General features: G+C 37.3%; 1 protein-coding gene across 2 annotated transcripts in view; it reads left to right on the forward strand.

Annotated features, from left to right (window-relative positions):
* The window catches only part of SCLT1 (sodium channel and clathrin linker 1), a 255,924-nt gene that overhangs the window by 178,616 nt on the left and 56,441 nt on the right, over nt 1-20,867 (forward strand). The window contains exons 17-18 of one of the 2 annotated variants that reach the window (XM_082838635.1): nt 451-643; nt 6,114-6,310. In XM_082838635.1, coding sequence (XP_082694761.1) covers nt 451-643; nt 6,114-6,310 — 390 coding nt within the window. Of the gene's footprint in view, nt 1-450; nt 644-6,113; nt 6,311-20,867 lie in introns of those variants that run through there. The other variant, XM_082838634.1, reaches the window with a different exon arrangement.

Raw genomic sequence — 20,867 nt, forward strand, 5'->3', positions numbered from 1 at the left:
TGGGTCTTATTATAATTCATAATTTATTGTAGTCAGCTAATGTCTTCCTACAGAGTTGATTGATAATGAAAGGAGTTTTGACTATTACCTACTCCACCTTCCTCACCATTAGCCTTAGTTTGTCCCCTTGAAGTCCTCTTTACACAGTGATTCTCAGTGTTAGTAAAAATTTGAAAGAGGTTTCACATTGACTTTCTAGGTGAGTGGTAACAGTTCAGCTTATCTATTCTTAGTTAAGATTGCTTAAATTTAACGTACTTGCCTGGTGTAACGTAACATTGTGAAACCACATAGTTTAAGTCTATAGTGAGGAGAAATGGCTCAGAACAAAGAAAACAGGTCTACAGTATAACATATAGACAGACTTCTTGACTTCTATTGCATTTCATTAAGTTAAACTTAATGAAATTTTGTTTTGTTTTCCTTTTGTTTTGTTTTGTTTTTATTTAGTTCCTCGGAAGAGATATCACGTTGCCAAGAAATGATTCAGAAACTTCAAAATGTATTGGAGTCTGAGAGAGAGAACTGTGGATTTGTCAGTGAACAAAGGCTGAAACTTCAGCAGGAAAATGAACAGTTACAGAAACAGACTGAGGATTTAAGAAAGATTGCTCTCGAGGCTCAAAAAAAAGCCAAATTAAAGGTGTTTTCAAAACTAGTTAGAATTAAATGTGTACTTGTGAAAATCAAAATATAGAGAATATTTACAGAGACCTAATAGAACATTTTTAAGGTCTTTTTTTTTTTTTTTTGCCTTCTCATCAGATAGCACTAAATCATAATGCAGAGTGTTAGCCAGTCTTTTCTTTATTGTAGAACTTGGCAAGCATACTTGAAAATGATTGCTTTCACTATTCACACACAAAAAAGTTCTTTTCCAACCATGAAATGCACTGATATTCCTGCCAAAGCAATTTAAGCAGTGCTAGCAAAACTATAGATTAGATAACTTCACGGACTGCCGTCCTCTCTTTTCCCTCCATAATAGCCTCTCGAAAATAGAACTCTTAAAACTAGCTGTATAGCGGATGGTACGTCAGTATGCTCTGAGAACCCCTCATAGGTAGTCTAAAAATTCCATGACAGGAAGAAAGCAAGGGACAAAAATCTCCTCTGGAAGAAAATTCCCTTTTATTTTCTCTCTCCTTCCCCGCTTCTTTACTCTAATGCTTACATGGTTTGGCAATAGGAACATGATAACCTGTTTGAGGGAGTTTCAAGCACAGGTATCACCATCAACATGTTGCTTGCCTTTCCCCATTCCACGTGACTTTTGTAAAAAGTGGCATTAACTCTTAATGATAAAGCTCTGTATTTTCCAGTTTTGTAGTAAGGATATGGGGTAGTAACATTAATGTTTCACTTTTTTCTTGTTATTATGAGCTCTCATAAGAACTCACATTCCAACCTAATTCATATCAGTGTATATTTATTGAATGCCTCCTTTTGCAAGTATCAAACACTGTGATTATTTATAAAAGCTTGAACTCTGAAAAAGAGACCCTTACATATGCAAAGAAGCTTGTGCTTTGTGCTTTAGACTATGAGAAATCTTTGAAAAACAAAGGGGCAAAGTCATACTACCAGACATCAAGACTTGATATAAAGGTATAGTAATTAAGATAGTGTGTAATCTATATAAGAATAATCGACCTGATCAATGGAACAAAATAAAGTCCAGGAACAAACCCACTTTTCATAATCACCTCATTTATAACAAAGGCACCACGGAAGTTCAATAGGGAAAGAATTATCTTTATGACAAATAATGCTAGATCTTTACAATAAATCATGCTACAATAATAATAGATCAACTGGGTCCATATTTTAAAAATAAACCTTGACCCCTATATCACACCATACATTTAAATTAATTTGAGCTGTCTTGTAGACCTAAATGTGAAATATTAAATGATGGAACTTAAACAACACAAAGAGAACTGATTATAATGAAAAGATAGATGAATTGGATTTCATTAAAATTAAGATTTTTAAGTCATCCAAAAGAGACACCATTGAGAGAGTGAAAAGTGGAAGAAAGAATTTATAATACATACAACCAAAAAAAAAAAAGGATTCATTTCTAGAATATAAAAACTTTCACCAATTAATAAGGAAATAATTAATAAGGAAAAAACATTTAACAATCAGGAGAAAACAGACACCCCATTTCCAAAAATGGGCAAAAGAATTAAATAGATGCTTTATAAAAGAGAATATATGAAAAAATGTTCAACTTCATTATCTGTCAGGGAAATATAATTAAACCTATAATGAGGTACTACTGCATAGCTACCAGAATGGCTAAAATTTTAAAACTGACAATATCAAGTCTTGACAAAGTTGTAAAACAGCTGGTAGTTTCCTGTTATTTTGGGGAGTGTAAATTGGTACAACCACCATTTGGCAGTATCTTTTAAAGCTGGACATACATGCATACTATGCCAAATAATAATAATACTGGCTACATACCCAACAGGTATGAGTGCTTGTGTTCATCAAAACGTGTGTATAAGAATATCCATAGAAGTTTTAATCATATCAAAACACTGAAAATAACTCAAATGTCCATCAACATGAGATGATATAAATAAACTGTGGTATGTTCATGTATGGGAATAGAAGAAAAAAATGAACTATGTCTATAAGCAATGGTGGGTGAGTCTCACAGACATAATGTTGGACAAAGAAGCCAGACATAAAAAAGCTTATAGTCTATTAATTTCATTATATGAAAGTGAAGAATGGGCATAATTATCTATAAGGATGGGATCAGAATAATGGTTACATTGTAGGTGGGTGAATATTGATTAGAAGGGCATGTGAGAGAGCCTCCTGTGGTACCTAAATCTGGGTTGTGACTCTGGTATGTCAGTATACATGTAAAAGTTGGTTGTATCCTTAAGATTCATGTACTTCATTGTAAGAGAGAGAGAAATAAATCTTGGCAGAGAAAAGTGGGTAGGATTATAGATAGAACAGGAGTGGCTATGGATTTGATGATTATAGAAGCTGGTGATAAGCGTATAGAGATTCATTGTAATAGTCTTTCTATTTTGTGTATGCTTGAAAGTTTCCACACTGAAACATTTACATAATAAAAAAAAAAGTCAATGTACTTCAGTGAAAAAATGTTAAATCTTCATCTTATGTTTTAAATTTCATATGGATTAATAACTAAAAACTATTAATGATGAATTTCCCCACTTGATACTGCACCTGTTCTATCTTTAACCATTCAGGATAGTAACTGATGTTTCTTGGAAAACAAAAAGATGACAGAAAGCTTATCTACCAAAAATGTTCCCTTTGTGCCAAGTCTGCATCTAGCTTAAGAGAAGCATCATTGGTAAATAAGGGACAAAAGTTCTGAACCAACTAGATAGCTGTAATTCTATTTTATGGAGGAGGGCTGTCAGATAAATTTCTCCTTTGTAGCTGATTCCTTCTTTGACAACATAGGAATCTAGTGCTACACTTTGCAGCTTTTCTCCTCCTTGAAAAAGAGTGTGATCTTTCATAGATAAACTGAAAGGAGCCAAAAAGATCAAGACAGTTGGATGTTGAGAGGTCGGTTGGCTGAGAACCTTAACAACTTATTATATGAAGTTTTCATTTGATCTTAAAGCCACTGCTGTCCTTTCCGCCCCAGCTTTCTCTTTTCCTAACTCCTCCTCCCTTCTTTCTGAAAAGGATCTCCATATCTCTGTGGTATGAATACCCCTCATAAAAATATAAAATTAGGAAATGGATAGTTTTTAGCAACCTTGTCTACTTTTGAGTAGTTTTCTGCAGAGGAAGGACACAAAAGAAGAAGGGAAGGAGACCATAAATCCTTTTTCCCAACCCAACATTCTGAATTGAATCATTAGTAGGACTTTTGTTGTTATAGAAGACATGGTTGTTTTGGTCCTTATCCTTCCAACATCAGCGTAGACCTGTCCAGTTTAACAATCGGAATTGCATCAGCTGAAGGATCTGGGGTTTGTCTGAAGACTAAATTTTGATACCAGAAAGCTATCATTTATTCAGTCTACAGATATGTTTTGACATCCTTACTATGATTCAGGTGCTGAAAATGTAATAGTAAACAAAAAAGACATGGTCCCCATCCTTAAAAACTTATTTGCATGGAGGTGGGAAAACTTTAAATGTATCTTTGCAAACTAATAAATGCCCTTTAGGAAAAGCGTAGGGCACTATGAGAGCTTTTTCTAGATAGATGGTAAAAGAATTTCCCTGTAGGATCAATAATTGAGCTGAATTCTAAAAGCTGACTAGAGATAACTAAGATAAGCAGGAGGGGAAAGATTATTTCAGGGAAAGGGAACAACATGTGAAAAGACCCAAGAATGAGAAGGCATTGTGGCAGAAACAAAGAAAAAGAAGGGAATAGTAGCATAATACAAGCTTGTAGAATTAGAGACAGGTTGTCATGAAGGACAGTAGAAAAAAGCTTGTCAAACTGCAAATAGATTTTCCAATTGGAAATGGGGAGTTAAGTAGGCAGGAAGAGTGCTAAAGCTATATAGATGCATAGATCAGTTTTTAATACATGTGTGAGAGAGACAGAGACTGAATTAAATACTTCCACTTAAGATGTCAGAACCATGGCTTCTCCAGAGAAAGTGGAGATTGAGGCAGGGAAGGATATTCAATTCTAAATTTGTAGAATTCAGTAATTCAAAAATTGTTTAAATCGAGCAGAGTCACGGAGCTTCAGGAGGCTTGCACAGCAGTAATATAATACACAATTAATAAATCCAAAGTTGTTTTTTCCAGTGCCAGTGTTTATAAAGTCAAATTTCTACTTGTGTACCATTTGAGAAAGCAAATTTAAGAGTTTTAGGAAGTTGTTGCATTTAGCAGGGGTAGTGAGGACAGGATGTTTGCAGTTTTCCCCCATGAGCCATGGGTTTAGCTGTTGTTGAGTTTTCTTTGGTGTTTTTGAATTGGTAAAATCGAGTTCCTTATTCATTCTTTTTTGAGTTTTAAAAGCAGCCATATTTAATCAATCACTAGAAGTCATTCCAGCTGTCACCATTTTTAAATCACATTAGAATATCACAAGATAGATATTCTTTATAATATTTCTTTAGTGTAGCAAGATAAAGATGGCCTGAGAGTGCACCAAAGAAATTGTTCTTGTAACTATTTAACTATTTCCTCAATTGCCTGAAGTATGATAATAGGTAGTTTCATTCTAACTGCATACAAAAGCAGACAGTTCACTACATACACTGGGTACTTTAGGACATTAGGGTTAATTCTCTCCCTGAACCCAGCTGAGAAAGCTTTTAGGGTATCCAAAGAGCATTTATTTGTATGTTCATTCTGCATTAAGGTATTTTTACTATAATGACATAAATAACCTAGAAATAACTGAAGACATTTCCATATGAGTTTCTGAAAATCACTGTAGTCTTTTCCTGAAAAACAAAATACATTGTTCATTTATACTGTAACTGAAGTGGTAAAGGAATTCCTGCCCTTTGAAAGACAATCTGAACTTTAGTATGTAAATCAAAAGTGACTTAAGGAGCTTCTAAGATGAGCTTCTCTTGAGCACATCAGAGTGCTGGGAGGCTGGCATACTTGGAGAGGGTGTGGAAGCTCCTCACTCCCCCTACATCCATACCTTGCTCGGTGTGTCTCTTCTATTTGACTGTGCGGAAGTTGTATCCTTTATAATAAACCAATGAACACTTCTTGTGTTTTAAAAACATAAATGGCTTCCGTTTAAACCCAACTCTCAGTTGCTGAGAGCATGAGTATTTTCTATGGATTCTGGCAAGAAAAGTAGAAGTAGATGACAAGAGCAGCTTTATTTCAGATAGTATACTTTTTTCCTACTGGCATTTAAGGTGTTGGGGAAAGTGGTGAAAAATTTGTAGTCCATCATAATTCTGGTTTCATTAAATTTATGTTATAAAATAGCATAAGTCTTCATCTGTGATGGAGACAAATTATAAACTTAATTTTTATGTAGGGTTCTCATCCAAATATTTCTATGCCGCAAACACAAAAAAATGATTCCTTTTGTATATATCATTGATCAGTATATCTCCTAGAAAAACAGAGAAGAAAAATACTGTGTTCATTTTATTCCTTAGATCAGTACGATGGAGCATGAATTTTCAATAAAGGAACATGGGTTTGAAGTTCAGTTAAGAGAGATGGAAGACAGTAATCGAAATTCCACGGTTGAACTGAGGCATCTCTTAGCAGCTCAGCAGAAGGCAGCCTGTAGGTGGAAAGAAGAAATGAAGAAACTCACTGAGAGTGCGGAAATTAGAATCAGTAGTCTAAAGTAAGTCCACTATTAATTGTTTGATACATTTTACAGAAGAAATTATTTAACTTTTAGTTTAATGTTCTTGCCATAATCTTTTTTGTAAAAATGTGTAAATCTGGGCCTTGTACTTATATATTTTATTCAGCAAATATTTATTAAACTACTATGAAAAGTATTAAGCATTATAAACCAAACTAATACTGTTTGTTTTATAAATTTTATGCATACTTCAGAAAATACAATGATTTTTGTTGGACATAGCAGTTTAGAATCTTAATACTATTTGCATATAGATATAGCATAGTAATGTTCTGTAGTTGCAACAAAATCTATTTGGCCTACAAAGCCTAAAATATTTGTTCTCTGGCCCTTTAAGAATTTGCTGACCCATGCAGAAAGAACTTGAACATTTATGACGAATGAAATGGGAAGCTATGAAGAGCTTTTAGCAAAATGATATAATCAGGCTTAACTGTTCAACAGGTCATTTTGACTGCTGTGTGATGAATAGACTGGAGAGGGTCAAGGGTAGAAGAAGAGAGAAGGCAAACCAGTACTGTAATAATCCAAGTAAAAAATGATGGTAACTTGGATTAAGTTTTGAAGGACTGAAAATCATTTTTTTAAAAAGCTTGCTTTGGGCCGTGTTAAGTATGAGCCACGTAAAAGGCATTTAAGTCAGAATATCAACTTGTTAGTTGGATACATAAGTTTGGAGTTCAGGAAAAATATTGCAACAGGAGCAGTATATTTGGAAATCACTAACATACACATGATTTTTAAAGTCATGGAATGAGAAGGTATAGAAACGAAGTCTGGATAGGGAAATTAAGCTCTCCAAGGACTAACTTCTGAAAATTAGTTTGGAGAGATGAAAATTCCACTGAGACTGAGAAAAAATATTGAGACAAACAAGAATCAAGACAGAAAGGTTAAAAATAAAAATTCAAAAAGAGTAAGCGATAAAAATAGGTGATGTTTACATTTTACAGATAAACTGAGGCTGAGGGAGGTTAAGGAACTTGTTCAAGGTCACATAGCTAACGAAGTGACAGATCCTGGTTTCAAATTTAGGCAGCTCATGTGAAGACAACATAGTCCTAACCATTAAGGTTTGTGGGGGTTTTTTGCATTTTATTATTTTTTTAATTGAAAAATATTTGCTGTACAATATTATATGTTACAGGTATACAATATAGTGATTCACAATATTTAAAGGTTTTATTTAATTTATATAATAGTTATTATAAAATATTAGCTATTTTCCCTGTGTTGTACAATATATCCTTTTGCTTATTTTATACCTAATAGTTTGCAACTCTTAATCCACTACCCCTATACTGACCCTTCCCCCTTCCCTCTCCCCACTGGTTACCACTAGTTTGTTTTCTATATCTGTGAGCCTGCTTCTTTTTTGTTATATTCACTAGTTTCTTTTTTATGGCTGAGAAGTATTCCATTGTGTATATACTCCACATCTTTTTTTATGCATTCATCTATTGATAGACACTTAGGTTGCTTCCATGTCTTAGCAATTGTAAATAATGCTGCTATGAACGTTGGAGTGCATGTATCTTTTCGAATTAGTGGTGGGGTTTTTTATCGTATATATACCCAAGGGTGGAATTGCCAGATCCCATGGTAGTTCTATTTTTAGCTTTTGAGAAACCTCCATACTGTTTTCCACAGTGGGTGCACCAATTTACATTCCCACCAGCAATGTATGAGGGTTCCCTTTTCTCCACATCCTTGCCACCATTTGTTATTTGTGTTGTTTTTGATAGTAGCCATTCTGACATGTATGAGGTGATATTTCATTGTAGTTTTTAGCTGCATTTCCCTGATGATTAGTGATGTTGAACATCTTTTCATGTGCCTGTTGGCAATCTGCATTTCCTCTTTGGAAAAATGTCAGGTAAGCCTGTATCACTATAAACTTCCCTCTTAGACCTTGTTTTGCTGTGTTCCATAAGTTTTGGATTGTTGTGTTTTCATTTTCATTTGTCTCTTTTTTATTTCCTCTCTGATTTCTTCAATGATCCATTGCTTGTTTAATAGCGTATTGTTTAGCCTGCACATGTTTGTGTTTTTTACAGTTTTTTCCTTGTAGTTAGTTGATTTCTAGTCTCATAGCTTTGTGGTCAGAAAAGATGCTTGATATGATTTCAATTTTCTTAAATTTATCAAGGCTTGTTTTCTGGTCTAGCATGTGATCTATCCTGGAGAATGTTCCATTTGCATTTGAAAAGAATGTATTTTGCTGCTTTCAGGTGGAATACTCTATATATATCAATTAAGTTCATTTGGTCTGATGTGTCTTTTAAGGCAAGGATTTCCTTATTGATTTTATGTCTGGATGATCTGTCCATTGATGTAAGTGGTGTATCAAAGTCCCCCACTATTTTGTATTACTGTCAACTTCTCCTTTTATGTTCATTGATATTTGCCTTATGTATTTAGGTGCTCCTATGTTGGGTACATATATATTTACAGTTGTTGTATCTTTTTCTTGATTTTTTCCTTTGATCATTATGTATTGTCCTTCTTTGTCTCTTCCAACAGTCTTTATTTTAAAGCCTATTTTATCTGATATAAGTATTGCTACTCTGGGTTTCTTTTGATTTCCATTTGCATGGAATACCTTTTTCCATCCCCTCACTTTCAGTTTGTGCGTGTCTCTAGATCTGAAGTGAGTCTCTTGTAGGCAGCATATATACGGGTCTTTTTTTGTATCCCGTCAGCCACTGTGTGTCTTTTGGTTGGAAAATTTAGTCCATTCACATTTAAGGTGATTATTGATATGTATGTTCTTACTGCCATTTTGTTCATTGTTTGGGGCTTATTTTTGTAGGCCTTTTCTTTCCCTTTCTTCTTTTGTTCTCTTGTGACTTTATTACTATCTTTAGTGTTATGTTTGGATTCCTTTTTCTTTTTTGTGTATATATCTGTTACAGATTTTTTGTTTTGCAGTTACCATGAGATTTTTGTAAAGCAGTATAGGTACTGCTTCATATATAAAGCAGTTTTACATTGTTTTAGGTTGCCAATCTCTTAATTTCAAATGCATTTTAAAACCCTGCATTTGTACTGTCTTCCCCTCATGATTACTATTTTTGATGTCATATTTTACATCTAATTTTTTTGAGTATCTCTTAACTACTTACTGTGGATATAGATAATTTTACTACTTTTGTCTTTTAACCTTCCTACTGGCTTTGTGTGTGGATGATTTCCTAACCTTTACTGTATGTTTGCCTTTACTGGTGAGTTTTCCATTCAGTAATTTTCTTGTTTCTAGCTGTGGCCTTTTCTTTTTCTCCTAGAGAAGTTCCTTTAACATTTATTGGAAAGCTGGTTTGGTGGTGCTGAAGTTTATCTTTTGTTTGTCTTTAAAGCTTTTGATTTCTCTTGTCAATCTGAAGGTGAGCCTTGTTGGGTATTCTTGGTTTGTAGGCTTTTTCCTTTCATCACTTTAAATATATAGTGCTGCGCCCTACTCACCTGCAGAGTTTCTGCTGAAAAGTCAGCTGATGGCCTTATGGGCATTCCCTTGTATGTTATTTGTTTCTTTTCCCTTGCTGCTTTTAATATTCTCTCTTTATCTTTAATTCTTGTCATTTTAATTACAGTGGTCTTGGTATGTTCCTTTTTGGGACTCTCTGCACTTCCTGGACTTGGGGGACTGTTTCCTTTCCCAGGTTAGGGAAATTTTCATCTGTTATGACTTCTGATATTTTCTCAGGCCTTTTCTCTCACTATTCTTCTTCTTGGGACCCCTGAAATGCTAATATTACTGTGCTTAACGTTGTCCCAGAGGTCTCCTAAACTGTCCTCATTTGTTTTCATTCTTTTTTCTTTTTCTGTTCAGTGGCAGTGATTTCCACTACTCTGTCTTCTAGCTCACTGATCCGTTGCTCTTCATCATTTAGTCTCCTGTTGATTCTTTATAGTGTATTTTTCATTTCAGTTGTTGTAGTCGTCATCTCTGGTTGTTTGTTCCTCATATTTTCTAACTCTTTGTGACAAACTACTAACTTCTTGCTCTGTGCATCCATTTTTCTCCCAAGTTCTTTGATCATCTTTATGATCATTACTTTGAACTCTTTCTCGGGTAAATTGCCTATCTCCACTTTACTTATTTCTTCTTCCAGGATTTTATCTCTTCCTTCGTCTGCAACATATTCCTCTGTTGCTATTCATATTATTCGTACTTTTATGTATGTGGTAGGTTAGTTATGCTTCTCGATCTTGGAGAAGTGGCCTTTTGTAGGAAATGTCCTATGTGTCCCAGCAGCATACTCCCCTCTTGTCGCCCAAGCTATACATTCTATGGGTTCCCCCTAAGAGGTCTGTGTGTGTCCTTGTGTTGTGGCAGGCTGACCATGTGGGCAGTCTGGTAGGCTTGTTGTCCCCTAGCCTGGTTGGTTGCCAGGCCCTGCCTTGTGCAGATGCTGCTGGCTACTGGTTAGTGAGACCTGGTCACGAAGCAGCTCGCTGCAGAACCCTAGCGGGCTCTGGGCTAGTGCTGGCTCGCTGGTGGGCAGAGTCAGTGTCTAGAAGACTCCAGGCTGTTGCTTGCCCACTGGTTGGTGATGCCAGGTCCTGGGGTTAATGCTGTACCAGTGGCAGGCAGAGCCAGGTCCTGGAGTCTGGCTGCAGGGCCGAAGGATCCCAGAGCTGGTGTCATATTGCTGGTGAGCAGGGGCTGGTTCCTGACATAGTTGGTTATGGGGGATTGTGGTGTTCCGAAGCTTGCCTTGGCCTGCTGTGCATGGGCTGGGTGTGAAGGCTACAGGATCATAGTTTTCTTGCATCTGGTGTCTACCCGCTCTGGGTGATGCTGGTTTAGAGGCTTGTGCAGACTTCCTGGAGGGCAGGGCCAGTGCCTGCTCAGTGGTGGGTGGAGCTGGGTCTTGGTCCTTTGGTGGGCAGAGCCATGTCTAGGCGCAACTGTGGCCTCAGGAAGTCTTTAGGCAGCCTGTCTGCTGATGGATGGGCTGTGTCTCCACCCAGTTAGTTGTTTGGCCTGAGGCGTCCCAACACTGGTGCCTGCGGGCTGTTTGGTGGTACCAGGTCTTGGCACTAATGAGCTAGAGGGAGGATCTCGAGACGGCAGCCACAAGCATCAGTGTCCACACAGTATATAGCTTCTACATATGGCTGCCACCAGTGTCTATGTCCCCAGGATGAGTCACAACCATCCCTACCTCTCCAGGAGACTCTCCAAGATGAACAGGTAAGTCTGGCCCAGGCTTCTATCAAATTACTGCTTTTGCCCTGGGTCCTGGTGCACATAAGATTTTGTGTGTGCCCTTTAAGAATGAAGTTTCTAATGAACCTTTCAGTTTGGCACTCTGTGGTTGTCTTGTTAATTATGGTAAGAACAGTTTTGGTGGAATGCTGGAATGAAAATGTAGTTAGAATAAATTTAAGAGAAAAGAAAAAGTTTTGCTTCCATTTAATGGTGAAGTAGGAAATTTGGACCTGCCCTCTACCACGACTAAAAATGTTACATGAATTATAGAAAGCATCTACTAAGAGTATTAAATAACTAACAAAAAAATTATTACCAGTTTGACTTTATCCCAGGAATGCAAAACTATTAAAGTATTAGAAAATAAATTGATGTTATTTACCACATTAACTTATTAATTAATTAAAAGAGAAAAATCATAAGTTCTTCTCAATAGATACAGAAAAAGTATTTGAGAAAATTTAATATCTCTCCATTTATGATTTTCAATATATCTCTTAGCAAACTAGGAAGAGAATTTCCTTAATTTTATGAAGGCATCTATTCTAAACATTATTCCTAACAGCAAAATAAAATAAAGTGTTAATAACTTTCCTTTGAAGATTGGGAAGATGACAAAGAAGACCACTGTTACCACTTCTGTTAGTATTTGTACCAGAAGTCCTAATCAGTGCACTATGGCAAGAAAAAGAAATAAAAGGTAAGGAAAGGAAGGAAGTAAACAGTCATTCTTCGCAGACAGCATAACTGTATATGTAGAAAATCTGAAATAATTCATAGACAGAGTATTAGGTGAACATACAAAAATCAATTGTGTTTCTACATACATAGCAGCAACAAACATTTCAAAATAAAACTTTAAAAATAGTAAAATTTACAGTGCATCAAAATATATCAAATACCCACGAATAAATTTAACAAATGAGGTATAAGACTTCTACATGAAAACTATGATATTAAAAGTAATTTTAAAAAAACTTTTCTGAATTTTAAAAAATAAAATAAAAAATAAAACTAATTAAAGAAGACCTAAGTAAGTAGAGATCATGTTAATTGATCAGAATACTCAGCATTATAAATTTGTTAACACTCCCCACCCTGACTATATGTAGAGTCAGTGTAACCCCAGTCAAAATACTAGCACATGGAGGAGTATCCAAAACATATTAAGTGAAAAAAAAAAAAGTAGTATATAGTGTGTATAGTATTCTACCATTGGCAGAGAGGGCATTTGAGTGTGTGTGTGTACATATATATACAAACATGCTATATATACACTGCGTTCAGACAGACAGACTCACACATACACGCACATTCTGCTTTTTTAAAAAAGAGAAGACAAAAAATAATTTAAATGGTTTTCCATGAGAAGAGAAGAGGATAAGGATGAAGACTAGACTTCTTTAAATGAACCTTGTTTTATAGATTTGTAGGCTTGACTTTGAAACTATATAAATGTTTATATAATGTTTTTTGTTTTTTATTTGTTTTTGGCTGCATTGGGTCTTCGTTGCTGTGCGCAGGCTTTCTCTAGTTGTGGCGAGTTGGGGCTACTCTTTGTTGCGGCACATGGGCTTCTCATTGCCCTGGCTTCTCTTGTTGCGGAGCACAGGCTCTAGGTACGCGGACTTCAGTAGTTGCAGCATGTGGGCTCTAGGGCGCGTGGGCTTCAGTACTTATGGCATGTGGGCTCAGTAGTTGTGGCTCGTGGGCTCTAGAGCACAGGCTCAGTAGTTGAGGTGCACAGGCTTAGTTGCTCCGTGGTATGTGGGATCTTCCCAGACCAGGGATAGAACTCATGTCCCCTGCATTGGCAGGCAGATTCTTAACCACTGTGGCACCAGGGAAGTCCCTATATAATTATTTTTAATTAAATCAAATTTTAAAAACAATACCTAAAAATTGAAAGTAAAATTAAATAAATCAACAATTCTGTAGGAAGTTGATGGCTTAACTACGCAGGTGAGTTATTTCATGTGACATTTAACAGTAATTAGACTGTATACCCTAGTGAGATTAATCCTAAGGGTAAAAGGAAATGCAAAAAATATATAAAATGTGTTTAGTAGTCTTTGTTAGCAATAACATTGGTATTATTACTGTGAAACTTATAGGATAAAGCAAATGAGTAATTATATAAATGTCTTTAAGAACCAAGATTTTCATCATAAGGAGAAAAAACTCAAAGAAATTAAATAAAACTTATAATTCTAAATTGAAATTGGAAATATTAGTATATGAACTTATGCTGTGTTTTACTCTTTAAAATATATATTTCCTAGCTTTGTCCACTAAAAGGACCTAGATACAGTGACCAGTATTCAGATACAATGAGGTATCCTAAAAGAAACCAGGACTCCTTAGATGAATGACTGATAACAGATCGGAGATAGGAAAGTACAAGATGAGCCTGGAAAACACCCTGTGGTAGCAAAAGGCTAGGAAGGTATCAAGATTAAAAGGACCCAGGAGCCAACTTGAGGAAGCTCCCACTGACCCATGTGGTGACAGTTTGAGCATCACAAAGAATATCTGCAGTGAATTGCAACATACCAAGTATATCAAAAGTCTGTGACTTCAGAATGATATTACATAAAGAAAAAATTCTTTGGTTACCTTTGGAAGACGTTATAGAAACAACTCTTTCTGAAAAGAAGATAAACCAAAAAATCCAGCATTTATTCTACTCTTCCTGTACTCACTATACTTCACCAAATGCTGCTTGGACTTTCCTATCATAATAGCCCTTACTTCACTGGTTAGGGAACCAACGTAGAGATTTTGCCAGTTAATTGCTCAATATGTCTCTTCCAGTTATGCATCTCAGAACCGGGGAGATGACCACAGGGTAGGATTATGGGCACCCTGGGTCCACTGTGAGACAACTCAAGCCAAAACTCCTTTGATGACCTGACCTACATTAACCTCTCTGGTTGGTGGACCACAGTGGTATTTGGGGTCTCCAGGAATTTGTCATTTCAGCAAGTGTCCAGTAATCCTGAAAGTGTCTGAATTTCCCCTTCCCCACTGCATGGTTACCCTGCCTGCTCTTCACAGGTCCTTCTTGGGGAAGGCCAGGAGGAAGTATATATGGATTTATAGAAGGTTCAAAGGAACCTACAGCTCCTTCCTTCATTCAAGAGCTCTGAGTCTGTGAACTGATTCAAGTTTGAGAATTGGTTAAAGGGTCATGACACTGTCTTACAATGATTCAAGACTGCTATTCACAAGACCTAGAGCTTTTCTATTTCTGCAAATCAAATAAGACTTTAGTAGACTGCCCATCTATTTCAGTTCTAGGGTGACAGTAATAAAATTATCAAGCCCCAAAGATCTCTGTAAATCAGACTCTACTGATTACTACTTCAACTCTCCTGCCATTCCAGTAATGATGACTGCATTTTCTTTGGAGATTTAATGTCAGTACATCACCCTTGCTGTTGAGAATTGTATCATTTTCTTTAACTTCAGGAAGCCCAGTTCCATGGTAGCAATTCCCACTGTCATTTCAGTCCAACAGAGAATAACCACTACAGAGCTCTTCAGGGATACTGGGGCAACTGTTGTGACTGTATTTCTCATAGTCTTGGTGAAGGAAATGTCCTCTGGACCCTCCTGGGGGACATAGTTGAAAGATGGATAAATTGGTTTTAACATTTAAAAAGCCTACCCTAGCTTTCCAGTCTCCCTAACTTTTGATAACTTCCTCGACACCAGTGATTCTCAAGTGGGGATGATTTTTGTCCTCCTCCCCTCCCCGGAGCATTTGTCTTGAAAATATCCAGACACATTCAGGGATGCTATTGGCATCTAGTGTATAGGGGACAGGGATGCTGTTAAACATCGTGCAATGCTCAGGACAGCGCTGCACAGCAAAGAATTTTCCAGCCAATGGTGTCAGTAGTGCCAAGGTTGAGAAACCCTGCTCTACTCTATAACAAGGAGCTTCTTACATTTCAGTGTTCAGTATAGGTCACCTCTGAATCCAGATTTTGTTCAATTGACCAAGCAAACCAAAATACTCAAGCTAATTCATTGGATCTAGAATATCTGCTTTGTGAGCCCATATTGGTAAATGTGGCTTAATCCAATGTTGTATTCTTTCTGCTGTAATCTAACACCCTTAGGATCTATTCTCACACATACTCTCTATGTGTAAAATTGGCAGAATCATAATTATTTTAGTGCATTCTGCCTCCTCACAGGTCTTGTTTTGTACCTCATTTCCTAGAGCTTATTAGACTTCAGTCTGGCTACAGATATAGAAGCAATGGATGATGGTAAGGTAAATCGTGAAGGGAGTCACCTATTCCTTGCAAGGCAACCCTCTCAGGTGAGGCCACGTTTCAGGCAAAGGAGACTTACCTTTCCAAATAGAGTAGAAGGACTGCTTCTACTGGCAAAGGAGACATTGCAGAATTTAAGGGTTCAAGGCTCCAGCTTCATTGGAGTCTGTCTGTTCACATGTCCCCATTTCAATTTGTAGGGGTGAAAAGACCCTGCAAGGTTGGGAATTCAGGCTGTGGTGTAGTTCAGCCATCCATGGAATTAGACTTTGGATTTGATTATCAGAAAACTCAGCCTTGCAGCCAGTGGAGATAAGGGTTTCTTTTAGGGTAGTCATGGTAGATTTCAGGCCCCTAATATAGACTTTGAGCTCATAATTGAAAACTCTGACCTCTTTATTTTTATTTTCAAAGTTCTCCATTGTACCTAAAAGCTGCATTATACTCTTCATTCACTAAACTATTCTATGTCATTAATTATTTGGTCACTCAAAACCATATGTTGTACAGGCACTTGATTATATAGGTAATAATTTAAGTAACTCTTTTACCTTTGCATACCATGGATTACCAGTGTCCCCTTTACCACTGGCCTTTAAATTTAATTAAAGCATAGAACCAATTTTAGATAACTCACAACCAGTTAGAGTACCCATTCATAAGGTTATATTCCTCTGGAACTTCTTCTGGTACCAGTTCCTCTATGTATCAGGTTTTATTCAGGGAAACAGAGCTACTCCGGGTGATATAGAATATGGGATTTATTTTGGAAATTAGGCCTTACACAGTGGCACTGGTAGAGAAACCAATGCAATGTCGTCATCATGCTAATGATGATCATCTCATGCTAAGCCTGAAGTCACTGTGTGTCAGCTAAATCAGCGGTTGTGAAGGAAACCTGGATGTAGATGAGAGCACTCACAAGGACAAACAAGAACCCTATTTTCACCTGTCTTTCACCACATCTACCTCCAACCACTTTCATGGATGATCTGCAGGAGAAGCTGTTGCCCTTCACCATGGATCTGTATATGACCCAAGAGGCCAAAAGAGGACATCTGCCAAGAGGCAGAAGATGGAATTGCTGTGGGTTCTGGTGGTGCCCCACACCAACATAGTGACCTAACATACCAGCAACTGTGCATGAGTTGCCACAGTGCCAGGTGCCCGCCAGCTTCACAGCCTACTGCACAAATTTCTTTTATGGTCAACACCAGCCTAGGACCAGGCAGGGAAAGGAATCCTGGAAAAACAATTCCAGCTTAACTAAGTTGATGCAGTCGAAAGCAAACCACCATGTGTTTGTCATAATGTAATTCTTGATGTTGGGCAGTTCACAATGCTTACATAAGGAAAAACAAAGCCATATAAAATAATGTAGACTTAACATCAATCTAAAGAGTATATTTATGATAGCTGTAATTTCTTGAATACACATTCTTTGCCACTTTACGTACTCCTTTAATCATCTCAAAAACTTTATGAAATAAATGCTGTTATACCCCGTATTAGGGTTTCTCAGAGAAACAGAACCAATAGGGTGTGTGTGTGTGTGTGTGTGTGTGTGTGTGTGTGTGTGTGTCTATAAAAGGGTTTATTTTAAGGAATTGGCTCAACTGATTATAGAGGCTTGGTGAGTCCAAACTCTGATGGAGAAGACTGGCAGGCTAGAGATTTAAGGAGTTGCATTTCAAACCCACAGGCATTCGTGCTGGAGACATGAAAAGCCAGTGTTACTGTTCAATCCAAAGGTTGTCTACTGCAGAGTTCCCTCTTGCTTGGGGCAAGTCAGCTTTTTGTTCTATTCAGGCCATCAACTGATTATATGAGGCCCACCCACATTATGAAGGGCATTCTGCTTTACTTAAAGTCCAATGACTTAAATGTAAATCTCATCCAGAAACACTGTCATAGAAACATCCAGAATAATGTTTAACCAAATCTGGGCACCACGGCCCAGCCAAGTTGACACATAAAGTTAACTGTCACACTCCCTTGTCATACATGAGGAAACTCCGGACTTTAAAAAGTTTATACAAGTCTACAATTCATTATCTGCAATTCCAAATTCAAAAGGACTCTGAAAACAGTCTTTTTCTAAGCTATATGCGTACACTTCTGTAAAAAAACCTGACATGAAATGATAGGAAGCGATTTATGATACAAGTGTATCTACGTGTGCCCACACACATATACACATGTATATAGATACACAGAAACATTTCCTTAATTGTGCCTATTCATATGTTTTACTGAAAAATATTTATAAACATTATAAACTCTATCCTACTCTAAACCCATAAAATATTTTTCTTGGATGCTTGGATTTTGCTACATTGTATATGTAATTTGTGCACACCAACTGATCACTCCCAGTAGATTATTGATAGTGAGTGTGTTTTATTTTTGTTTGTATTCCCTGAAGTATTGAGCAAAGTGCCTTGCCAAAAGGAAACACATAGAATGTTGAATTTAACTGCCTTGAGTCTATCAAAATAGTTTTAATACTACTCTGCTGCTTGTAGTCTGGGCTAGAAAGATTATTAATGCTCTTTACAGTTTATGACTTCAGGAATACGACTTGATTTTTTGAAAAGTAATTTTATCCCAGTTATACATATATTTCTTTTTATTTTTTATTGGAGTATAGTTGATTTACAATGTTGTATTCATTTCTGATATAAAGTAAAGTAAATCAGTTATACATATACATATATCCACTCTTTTTTAGATGCTTTTCCCATATAGGTCATTACAGAGTATTGAGTAGAGTTACCTGTGCTATACAGTAGCTTCTTAATTAGTTATCTATTTTATATATAGTAGTGTGTATATGTCAATACCAATCTCCCAACTTATCCCTTCCCCCTGGTAACCATAAGTTTGTTTTCTACAACTGTAACTCTTTCTTTTTTGTAAATAAGTTCATTTTTACCATTTTTTTAGATTCCACATACAAGCAATTTCATATGATATTTGTCTTTCTCTGTCTGACTTACTTCACTCAGTATGACAATGTCTAATTCCATCCATGTCACTGCAGATGGCATTATTTTCTTCCTTTTTATAGCTGAGTAATATTCCATTGTATATATGTACCACCTCTTTTTTAACCATTCCTCTGTCAGTGGACATTTAGGTTGCTTCCACGTCTTGGCTATTGTAAATAGTGCTGCAGTGAACATTGGGGTGCATGTGTATTTTCGAATTATGGTTTTCTCCAGATATATCTCCAGATATATAGGAGTGGCATTGCTGGATCATATGGTTGCTCTATTTTTAGTTTTTTAAGGAACCTCCATACTGTTCTCCATAGTACCAATTTACATTCCCACTAACAGTGTAGCCTTTTCTCCACACCCTCTCCAGCATTTATTTATTTATTTATTTTTAATTTTTTTTTTTTTTTTGCGGTACGCGGGCCTCTCACCATTGTGGCCTCTCCCATTGCAGAGCACAGGCTCCGGACGCGCAGGCTCAGTGGCCATGGCTCACAGGCCCAGCCGCTCCATGGCACGTGGGATCTTCCCGGACGGGGGCACGAACCTGTGTCCCCTGCATTGGCAGGCGGACTCACAACCACTGCGCCACCAGGGAAGCCCTCCAGCATTTACTGTTTGTAGATTTTTTGATGACGGCCATTCTAACCAGTGTGAGGTGATAGCTCATTGTAGTTTTGATCTACATTTCTCTAATAATTAGTGACATTGAGCATCTTTTCATGTGCCTCTTCGCCAACTGTATGTCTTCTTTGGAGAAATGTCTATTTAGGTCTTCTGCCCATTTTTTGATTGGGTTGTTTGTTTTTTTGATATTGAGCTGCCTGAGCAGCTCAGTTTGTATATTTTGGAGATTAATCCCTTGTCAGTTACTTCATTTACAAATATTTTCTCCCATTCTGAGGGCTGTCTTTTCATTTTGTTTATGGTTTTCTTTGCTGTGCAAAAGCTTTTAAGTTTCATTAGGTCCCATTTTTTTATTTTTGTTTTTATTTTCATCACTCTAGGAGGTAGGTCAAAAAATATCTTGCTGTGATTTATGTCAAAGAATATTCTTCCTGTTATCTTCTAATAGTTTTATAGTGTCTCGTCTTACATTTAGGTCTTTAACCCATTTTGAGTTTATTTTTGTGTGTGGTGTTAGGGAGCATTCTAATTTCATTCTTTTACATGTAACTGTCCAGTTTCCCCAGCACTACTTATTGAAGAGATTGTCTTTTCTCCATTGTATATCCTTGCCTCCTTTGTCATAGATTAGGCGACCATAGGTGCATGGGTTTATCTCTGGGCTTTCTGTCCTGTTCCATTGATCTATATTTCTGTCTCTGTGCCAGTACCATACTGGTTTTTTTTGTTGTTTGTTTGTTTGTTTTGCAGCACGCAGGCCTCCCACTGCTGTGGCCTCTCCTGTTGCGGAGCACAGGCTCGGGGCATGCAGGCTCAGCGGCCATGGCTCACGGGCCCAGCTGCTCCATGGCATGTGGGATCTTCCCGGACCAGGGCATGAACCCACATCCCTTGCATTGGCAGGCGGACTCTCAACAACTGCGCCACCAGGGAAGCCTCTACCATACTGTTTTGATTACTGTAACTTTGTAGTATAGCCTGAAGTCAGGGAGCCTGATTCCTCCAGCTCCGTTTTTCTTTCTCAAGATTCATTTGGCTATTCGGGGTCTTTTTTTTTTTTTTTTTTGCGGTCCGCGGGCCTCTGCCATTGCGGAGCACAGGCTCCGGGCACGCAGGCTCAGCGGCCATGGCTCACGGGCCCAGCCGCTCTGCGGCATGCGGGATCCTCCCAGACTGGGGCACGAACCCATGTCCCCTGCATCGGCAGGCAGACCCCCAACCACTGCACCACCAGGGAAGCCCCTATTCGGGGTCTTTTGTGTGTCCATACAGATTGCAAAATTTTATGTTCTAATTCAGTGAAAAAATCTATCGGTAATTTGATAGAGATTGCATTCAATCTGTAGATATTTTGGATAGTATGGTTATCTTGACAGTATTGACTCTTCCAATCTAAGAAGCATGGT

The sequence above is a fragment of the Leucopleurus acutus genome (assembly GCF_964270905.1).
Source record: "Leucopleurus acutus genome assembly, chromosome: 4".
In the NCBI taxonomy this organism is placed as follows: domain Eukaryota; kingdom Metazoa; phylum Chordata; class Mammalia; order Artiodactyla; family Delphinidae; genus Leucopleurus; species Leucopleurus acutus.